The sequence below is a fragment of the Akebia trifoliata genome, chromosome 7, assembly GCF_017979445.1.
Source record: "Akebia trifoliata isolate Shusen 1 chromosome 7, ASM1797944v1, whole genome shotgun sequence".
NCBI classification, from domain to species: Eukaryota; Viridiplantae; Streptophyta; class Magnoliopsida; order Ranunculales; family Lardizabalaceae; genus Akebia; species Akebia trifoliata.
Genome location: NC_141381.1, coordinates 5,182,336 through 5,192,825, shown reverse-complemented (window position 1 = coordinate 5,192,825; position 10,490 = coordinate 5,182,336). Strand labels below are relative to the sequence as shown.

General features: G+C 33.1%; 1 protein-coding gene across 1 annotated transcript; it reads right to left on the bottom strand.

Moving 5' to 3' along the window:
* Window positions 1–672: 672 nt before the first annotated feature.
* LOC147398097 (CASP-like protein 4D1) lies at window positions 673–4,696 on the bottom strand. Its single transcript, XM_086448923.1, has 3 exons — window positions 4,530–4,696; window positions 3,290–3,425; window positions 673–933 (listed from the first exon to the last, which is right to left on the bottom strand). Exons 1-3 carry the CDS (start codon window positions 4,694–4,696, stop codon window positions 673–675), a joined length of 564 nt encoding a protein of 187 aa, XP_086305049.1.
* Window positions 4,697–10,490: the final 5,794 nt, after the last annotated feature.

Sequence of the window (10,490 nt, the reverse complement as noted above, 5' to 3'; positions counted from 1 at the left end):
CAGTCATATGTATCAGTATCAACCGAAATCAATCGAAAACAATGAGTTTTGAGTATGTTTAGGAATGTATCGAATCTATTAGCTGATACCATATCATTTTTTTCATGAACTAAAACATTCAATCGATATGACATTTTAAATTGAACCTTGATCCCAAGTATCCCAAAGGAAGCATTTCCAAAGAGGAGATAGAATCTTGCAAGGATTCTATAGAGACAGCTCTTGACTATCGTTATTAGTACAGCAAACAATTTCATAACCATTAGTAAATATGCAATCATTTAGCCAATAATTCTATAACGGATGTTAAAACCGTCACCGTTAATATTTACATATTAGGAGTGGTTACTATGAACCGTCATGGTATATTCACCTGGAAAAAAACCGTCTCTCATTTTATTAGAGGCAGTTTTATGTTAAATAGAGGCGGTTTATAGCCGTCTCTAATTCATTTATAATTTGTAATGCCATCATGAAATTAATTTCAGAACCGTTGATAGGATAGTGTGGCATCGCTCTTCAACAGGAGATCTCAAGATCTCTCATCTAATCATCATGGAAAGAAATCGAGGATCTAAATTGTGTAGTTCAGAGAGAAAATTATACATCATTTGTTCATAAACAAGGTAATACAATGAGATATATTAGTTATTCAAACAGCAGTACTACTCTCTACAAACTAGCCATCCTTTTTCTTGATAGAGCCAAGGAAGACATGACAGATGAGACCAAGGCACACAAGAATGCAAGGAGAAGTAAACACGCAGAGATAATAGCCATGTTGAAGAAATTGTCTAGTTTCGATTGTAGTTGGGAAAGGCTTACAATGCCGTATTGCTCAAGTGCATTAACAAAGTCATCCAGGTTCTTCTTAAGATCAATAGTAGCACCAAATGCTGCACCAACACCAGTAGCTAATAGGGAGGAAATTACCTGCTCAAAACCAAGCAAATCGTTAAGCTCGATATGTAAAAAACTTTAGGGTATATTACACTTTTACTCCCTATGGTCTAGGGTAATTCTATGTTGAGCCCCTAACATTTTGACAAGTGCACTTACCTCCCTTATCACAAAAGACGTTAACATTTAGATGTTATCTTACTATTTTACCTTCTCATTCTATTATTATTATTTTTTTGTATTGGTAAACCTGTTTTTAATGAATTCAATAATTTGGGATTTATGGGATTTGAACCCAAGTCTCTAATGTCATCACCCAGAGGTTTTACCAACTAAGTTAGCTAGCACCTGTTATCTTCTTTGTTATCAAAAAATTGTAAATTTAAAAATAGATAAAAATGCTCCCATCTAAACATTATCACATTCATCCGCATCAATCCATTTTTAACATGAATATTTTTGTTTATGAAAAAAAATGATATTTAAATAAAAATGATAAAATTGTTTGTATAAAGAGAGAGAGAGGGTGGAGGGGGGAGTGAGTCCTAAGATAACTATAGGGGTGGCAAGTGCAATTTTCAAAATTTTAGGGGGTCAACATATAATAATTCCAAATCATAATGGTCAAAGTGTAATTTAACCAAAAATTAAAAAAGAGTGGTGAGGTAAAGGTTGTCAAGACATTATTAATGGGTTGATTGAAAAACTAGTATAAACATATAAATCTGCAAATAATTAAAGCTAAAATGAGAAATTAGAGCTACCTATACCTGAAACCTCCGCTCGTCTGCAAATTATTACTATGATGTTTGAAAAGTGAGCTCAACAAAAATTACCCTTAAAATGAAAAAAAGGCTAAAAAAAATAAAACTACGGAGACAAAGGTGTGGACAAGTGATGATGCTCCCACTTTTCAATTTTCAAAGTCATGTGTAGAGGGTACGCCATTAAAAGAGAAATTTATCAAAATGGTAGAGTTTTCAAACTTATTTACCAAAACACTAAACTGTAGCAAATATTTTTGAAAATGGTAATTTACCATTTTCGAAATAACCTTTTTTTTACTAAACAGTAAAATAGAATTTTTTTATACCGAAAATACCCTTCTTTATTTTTTTACTTATGCATTTACCATTCTAACATTAACAATACATTAAAATCTATCCAATCCTTTGTGTTTTTTTAATCTTTTAACGAAAATCCGTTCTTCACCTTCTCCATCTCTCCAAAATATAGACACATACAGTTTCGATGCAAGTTTCTCACGATCTTCACAACAGTGAGAGTGAGAGAGACAAAGAGGTTGCATACCTGAACTTCGACTCCTTCAAACTCTGCAACTTATTCGATGGAAAACCCAAATAGAAATGAGAAGAATACAAAAATGTGAAAGAGGAGAGGAGGACTTCTTGGTAATTTCATTGAAAATTAAAAAAGGGTATTTTCGGCAAAAAAAAAGAGAGAGAATGATTTTATTGTTTTTACTGATTTGGTAATTTTTTTTCTGAAAATAATAAATTACCGTTTTCGAAAATAATTACTACAGTTTACCGATTTGATAAATAATCGATATTTCATGCATGTTTTAGTAAATTTTCCCCACCAAAACCTAAAACCTATTGAGTGATAATTCTCCCCACATTGTAGGAAGGCATAGTGTAGAAAAATCACTTGGGGGATGATTTTTTGGAAGGGAGAGGCAAAATGTAAAGAAAATATTTTTATTTATTTTAAAACTTATAATCTTAGTAAAAATTCCCTATCGAACACAAGCAAGTCATTTGAAAAACACTTGTTGAACAGACATTTTTCACCCTGGTAACTTCATCGGGGTGTGGCGAAAGTTGGACAAGCGTTTTATGGAAAATGCTTATCCAACATGGATTTTGGCTTCCTATTTACAAAGTACAAAAATATTTATTTATATTAATTTTTAATATTTAGAGGGGCCAATCCAAATCACCCAACAAAACTCAAATGTTAGGAGGAAAAACATAGCGAGTTCCGCGGGATTCATTCCCTTCTCAGTTATACTTTTGATGCTAGCCTTAAATGCCGTTTGAAGCTATAAATTTCCTGATTTATAAGAGCTTCTATTGCCACACCAATGTTTTGCTAATGCCACACTAGTTCATAAGTAAATCAATACACATCTTGGGGTGGTGTTAGCGAAATTTGGTGTGGCAATAGAAGCTCTCCAATTTAATTCGGCTGAAATATTAGTTCTGGGCCCGCACCCCACAAGTAGTTTGAATTGGAATTTGGTATTAGGTGATAGTTGGGGAGCAACTTCACTCGAATCCCAATTAACCCAATCTAAGAAATTAAATTTCAAATTGAATTAACAAAAATAATAAACAAAGGGAAAAATTATGGAGAGATGTCGAACCTTATCACCATAGAAGTCAAAGTGAAGAAGGCCATTGTTGCCTACCATGGGCTTCCCTGTGCTTACATGGTAAATTGCAAATGGAATTTGCACAAGTGTATATGCTAATCCAATTACGGTTGTTGAAAATGCATATCTGTAAAGAAGAAAGAAAGAAAACAATAATCTTTTAGGGCCCATTATACCACAATCTTGCAGTATTTTATCGAAATTACAAACTAGACACACTTTTTAAAAATATTTATAACTAAAGATATTTTATTTATTTTGAATATTAAAATATTTTTTAAATATTTATATATTTAATATCTGAGTCAACATGAGTCTAAGAGTTCTAAAATTATGGTAGCTAAGTGGGCCTATTCAACCTTCATGTTGTTGCTTTTTCTTCCTTCTAATAAAATATTATACCAATAAGAAAAAAGAGTCGTGCTGGAGTAACCTCAAGATTGTTTCTCATATCGTACATCCTGATGTGAAAGTGTGTAAGAATGATAGATGAAAAGCATCTATGATTCCTACATACTTTCACGTCAGGATGTGCAATATAAGGTACAATCTTGAGGTCACTTCAACATTATGACTAGCTAATAATAAATTGTCGCACTTGATGTGGCATGTGCATAGAGTCATAGATTTTCTTCATTGTGTATCCCGAAGAAAAAGATCTATGATTTTGTACACTAGCCCGTCAAGAGCATCAGTTTTGGGTGTCAATTTACTATGACTCTTAAAATATATTGAGAAATGGGATTTAGTAAGAGACATCAAATTTTGAGATAAGGCTTGAATAATAATCTTACAAAAATACAAAATCAGATTTTAACCGGCTTGAGATACTTTGAAATCGACCTCAATGAATTGATCACTTTCTAGTTCTCTAAATTCCATCTAATCAAATTGTCCCAGACGAGTTCCAATGCTAATCATCATGTTTTAGAACTAGTTAGCAATGTAGAAATTACCATAGTTTTAAAACTCTACTGGACTAAAATGTCCAAAAAGTCGAATTTCATGAGTCAAATAAAATATTTTAAACTTGTAAATTTTTAATTACATTTTAAATTAAATAATAATAATTATTATTTCTAGTTGCGCCGAGTTGATGAATTGACTCAACAGTAATTCCCTAGTTGACTTGGCAAATTGGTTCCACCTTTCGGCCGAGTTTTGAGTCCATTCAAAACAAGTTTTATAACTATTGTAAAAACTAGAAAGTACTAAATAAAGAGTGATTGACCTGTAAGCATAGATATTCTTGAAGCGAACCTTGACCTCAGTCAAGTCAACCGTAAGAGTAGCAGAGTTTGTTGCAATCAGAACGAGTGAAACCGCAAGAAGAACAAAGGTGACGAGCCTCATCAAAAGAGTTGTTATCGCCAATGCCCTAGAGGTACCTTCTGCCATCTTTCCTTCTTCTCCATTTCTATAACCTTCAGCATTGATGTCCTTAAGTAGTAAAAATTATGAGATCCTCTTTAGATCTATACCATTGGATGTTCCGTGGATTTTTTTACTTTGTAAATCCCAATGGCACATTCGAGGATTTTATGCTTAGGCCGGCAACATTATTATTTTTTTTCTTTATTTAATTCAAATTAAATCAAATAAATTTTTTTATTATATATAATATGAAGAAGGAAAATTCCAACATTGGAATGTATACTATCCTAACGGTCAACCTTAGGTCATTTATTTTACAGCTTTCCCCATCAAAAGTGGAACCCCCGCTACGATGTCATACTTTAATAAATTTTATTTTAATAATATTTTTGAAGGTGAGTCCAATTTGTCCTCTCTCGAGTGCGTAGGTTGTTTGGTTTGGATCTTGGTATTAGATATAGACCTGAAAATTATGTTTGGATTTCTATTGAGAATATAGGTTTTTTAAAGGATTTGACTGGATATGAATTCAATTTTATAATTTATAGAACAGGTTGAATATGTATCAACCATGTTTCGATCCAATAGAATCCTAATCCAATAAAAGACTAATATAACCTTATTTTTTTTATATTAAAAGAGAAAATGAATAGGGGTATTATTGAAAAGTAAATATGGTGAAGAATGCTAATGTCTCATGAGGTGTTAGATGTTAGCATCTCTCTCTCTCTATCTATAGGGTGGCCTTTAACTGACAATCTTAAGATGACAAAATGCTGCCAAAATGTATGTCTTATATGGGTTAGAAATTTCAAATTGAATTGAGTTTTTTTCAGGACGATCTCTATGGTGAAGAGATCATCCTCACAAAAATCAGTTGAATCTGAAATTTCTAAGTCCATCAAAAGTGTTTAAAATTGTGATCCGTTGATATTTTTTTCTAAAATTTATAAACCACTTTGGATGGACTTTGAAGTTTTAGATTCAACTGCTTTTGGTAAGGATGATCTCCTCACTATAGAGATCATCCTCATAAAAAAATCAGCCCAATCTGAAACTTTTAAGCCATAAAGGACAAAATTTTTGTTTGTGCTTTGTCATCCTAAAATTGTTATCTAAACACCCCTACATATATATCTCCTCACCATAGAGATCATCTTCATAAAAAATCAGTCCAATCTGAAACTTTTAAGTCATATAAGATAACTTTTGTCTGCATTTTGTCATCCTAAGATTGTTAGCCGAATACTCCCTATATATATATATATACACACACATGGGTCTTGTTCAACACCCTACGCTTTACCCTACACTTTACCCTACTTGTTTTGTCCTACATAGGTTAGAAGTTTTGGAATAGGCTGATTTTTGGTGAAGATAATCTCTATGGTGAGGAGATCTTTCTCACCAAAAATCAGCTCATTCCGAAATTTCTAGCCCCAAATGCTTTACAAAAAATGGACGGTCTCCCTATTTTTACTCTCATTTTACACCATCTTCCCATCGTAAATGATAAACAATACAGGGATAAAAATAATGATGGCATGGCATGCTAAAAATAGTTGTAAGATTTCAATGCTTGGCTTGAGCCGATCCAACTTGGCGACATATATTACAAGTTCTTTCCATTTCTTATTTTTCTCTCAATCTCCTAATAAAAAGGAAAAAAATATGGACCTTATTTAGTCTCTCTCTCTCTCTCTCTCTCTCGCTCTATATATATATATATATATATATGGTCAGGTTCAAGGGTCATATGAGAAAACATATGTAAAAACTTTCGTTTTTAATAAAATTTTGAAATATGGGTTAGAAATTTTGGATTGAGCTGATTTTTTTGTGAGGATGATCTCTATGATGGGAAGATCATCCAAAAAAAAAAAAAAAAAAATCAGCCAAATCTGAAACTTCTAACCCCATTAAAAGTGATTTAGAATGTGAACCGTCGATTTTTTACCAATTTTTATTACTAATTTGTAAATCACTTTTGATGGATTTAGAAGTTTCTGATTGAGCTGATTTTTTGTGAGGATGATCTTTTCATCGTAGTGACCATCCTTGCAAAAAATCAGCTCAATCCAAAACCTCTAACTCTTATTTTGAAAAACGAAAGTTTTTTCATATGTTTTCTCATATGGCCCTTGAACCGCCCCCATATATATATATAGAGGGTTAGGTTCAAACGATAACCATTTCAACACACATATAGATAACGTGTTTTGTCTTATATGGGCAAAAATGTTTGGAATGGGCTGATTTTTTGTGAGGATGATCTCTATGGTGAGGAGATCATCCTTACCAAAAATCAGCTTATTATGAAACTTCTAGACCATTCAATTTTTGTTGAAAAATTATAGACCGTCCAATTTTTGTAAATCAATTTTGATGGGGTTACAAGTTTTGGAATGGGATGATTTTTTGCTAGGATGATCCCCTCATCACAGAGATCATCCTCACAAAAAATCAGCCCATTCCAAACATTTTTTCCCATATAAGACAAACATGTTGTCTATATGTGTGTCGCAGAACCCGACCCATATATATATATATATATAGATATAATACTAATGAACCCTAACAATTTTTCTCCATTTGGATCAAGTTATAACTCTCAGAGGGATGGTTTTTCTTATCTTGATCATTTGGAATTATTTTCCTTGATCTCTTTGATTTCTAACTCTTTTAAATTCCCAACCACAATAAATCATTATTTCTGAGTTCTTGTTGATCTCTTTTAAAATCTTTATGAACTAAAAAAATAACAAGGAGCAAATGAAAATGAGGGGCTGGAATACTGAGATCTCAAAAACCCGTCTATAATTTGAATGGCCATCGAATAAGAGAAATGCCCATTAATGCGTCCTTTGATCAAGGGATCAAGGATGCTTGGGACGAACCAGTATTAGATCCGTCAATAGATCCCACAAAATGTAGAATGGCTTAAAGTGTTAACAATTCAAATTTTGACTTTTTTTTAATTGTTAAGTTCCTAGATATGAACTTACTTTTAATAACAGACACTTTGGCTATGGAACAAATGAACAAGATTCATTTAACAACCCATATTAAAAAAAAATAATTCCATTTAGCAACCACTGTGAAGAGGACAAAGTTTTGAGAAAACTTAATGATGGAAGGTCGAAAATGAGGGAATTCAGATTATTTTCTATTAATTAGTTTTTTCTTTTTTAATCTCTTCGTGCAAGTTTCAACAATGTCCCTCCAAAGCATTCTAACACCATTTCTACCTACAGAACCCATTTCTTTCCTTCTTCATCCTTGAAAATCCAAGCATGGGTGACTTGTTGACTATGCATAGAAGTTTTCCCTTTGTGGGACTCCTTACTGTTTTGTAGTTGCCAAAAAACTAGGAAACTATTACTAGCCTGTTGGGTTATGTCTTGTATATGGAGATTGTCGTGAATTCAAACCAGATCTTTTGATGATCCGTTAACAATCAACATGACCTATTTAATTGGTAATGCGTGGGGTTTCCCCACCATTACCGGGGGTTTAGGGGCAAAATATTGAGCCCATTTGATTTGGTTTTGGATCCAACCCGTTTAACCTTTTTAAACCCTAAGTATATAAAGGATAAGAAATGAAATCCGAAAGAGTGTGAGAAATATACGAGAGACAAAGAGAAATTGTACCATAATTCTTCTTTGGTTAATATAGTGAAATAGTTGTTTTTTGCCTGTGAACATAGGTCGATGCTTTGACCGAACCACGTATATCTTGTGTCTTGTGTGATTCTTGTATTCTTGTTGGTTTTATACTTCAGGTCATAGGGTCATTTTCTAACATAGCCATATATTTGATTTTCCGTTTTTGTATCACATATTTTTCTGCGTGTGTTCTTTGGAAACACTACAAATAAGAATTCATCTCTCTTCTCTTCTCGTGCATGTAGGCTTATATGCCGAAGTACGTAAATTCTTCTTCATGGCGCAGAAAGTGTTCATCTGATCTTCTGCAATTTTAGTTACTTGTTCTATTTTTTTTTTCCTCTTCTCTAATGGTGGAATCGGATGGTAATCTTGGAGGGAGACTATCATCGGTTTTATTGAATGGAATAAATTATATCCCTTGCAAGAAGATGAGGTTTGTCCATGGAAAATTGGTATATCCTACAGATGACGATCCGAAATTTGAAGAGATGAGAGAATTAAGGATAGCTACAAGAAAGACTAATCCAATCCATAATGATGTACCGGAGAATACAACATTTTTGTTATTTGACCAACCACCAAAAGAAGCAAATACAACGGGTACACTAATCAATAAGATTAATGAAGTAACAATTAATACAAAAACAACCAATTGGAAAGCTATAATCATGCTTTTAATCCTCCAAGAATGGATTTCCCAAGATCAACTCGTTACATCCTGGCTATTCAACTCGATGGAACCTCCAGTTGCTGAAATATTTACCTTTTGTGAATCTGCAAAAGACTTGTGGGAATCTGTGGTCGATCACTATGGTAATCAAAATAATGTAGCTTGCATATTTGAATTAAAACGTGAAATTGCTGCTGCCACTCAAGGTGATACTAAGTTCATTGAGCACCTTGGAAATTTGAAAAGAAAATGGAACGAATTGGATATGTATCACCCATATACTACAGATGCCAAGATCCTTTTGAAATGTGTTGAAGAAGATAAATATTTTCTCTTCTTAAAAGTTTGAAGCCAGAATGTGAAAATCTCAGGAGTAATATTCTTATGAACTCTACTTTACCTTTGTCCAATGTATGTGGTACTGTTCAACGTGAAGCAGCTCGAAGAAAGGCTATGACTAGTGAGTTGAAACAATTTTCTGAGAAAACTGAATCCAATGCTCTTGTGGTTTATGATAATGATAAGAGAAGACTTCCGGACAGTAGAAAAGAAAAAAAAATATCGAATAAGGGTCAGAGAGATACTTATAGGTGTGAGCACGGCTAGAAAAATGGGCACACCAAGGATCGATGTTGGGAGCTTCATCCTTACCTCGAGCTAAAGTTTGATAAGAATAATAAAAGGGAACATGCTGTTGTAGTCGATGCATCAATCCCAATAAATCAGACAAGCTATTTTTTTCAACAATTGAGTAAGTCATCTCCAAATTATGAATCTGATCCTGTGTCATGTACGTTTACAGCAGGTAATCTCCAAGCCTATCATTCAAATTCTTATAATTCCAATATCTGGATTATTGATTCTAGCGCCACAGATCATATGGCCAATGATCCTTAGCATTTATATGATTTTTCCCACAGTTCTAACAACCTCGTTGTATCAGTTGCCAAAGGAACCATGATTCCCGTCTTAGGATGTGGAAAAATTAATTTTTTTTTTCTGGTTCTCCCAATTCAGAGTCTTTCGTTGTCCCTTCGTTCCCGCACAACTTTGTCAGATGGTAAAATTACAAATTCTTTGAATTGTAATGTTATCTTTTCACCTACTGCAGTGATTTTTCAGGATCCAACATGGGAGAAGAAGATTGGTGAGGGGTTTATTCTCATAGCTTTTATTTACTAAAACCTAAGGATAATCTAGCATGTCATCATTCTAGCAGCTTGTTAGATAGTCGTCTTGTGCATAAACGACTTGGGCATCCTTCTAATCATATTTTGTTATGTATTTTTCCTTATATTTCTATTGAGTCATCTGCTAGTGATGTCTGTCATTTTTCAAAGCAAACTCGATTAACTTTTTTTAATTCATTAGCAACAAAAATACCTAACATGGAAGAAACTAATCAAATTACAAAAATACTTTTAGTACTTATTACAATAATATGAATATGAATTTACAAAAATACCTCCATGATAAG

What these genes read in the sequence shown, in the direction of transcription:
- LOC147398097 (XM_086448923.1), bottom strand. Translation starts at nt 4,696, where the DNA reads ATGGCAGAAGGTACCTCTAGGGCATTGGCGATAACAACTCTTTTGATG. An exon ending in AAGAATATCTATGCTTACAG is followed by an intron (nt 3,426 to 4,529) that starts GTCAATCACTCT and finishes TCTTCTTTACAG; the next exon opens with ATATGCATTTTCAACAACCG. An exon ending in TTGACTTCTATGGTGATAAG is followed by an intron (nt 934 to 3,289) that starts GTTCGACATCTC and finishes GGTTTTGAGCAG; the next exon opens with GTAATTTCCTCCCTATTAGC.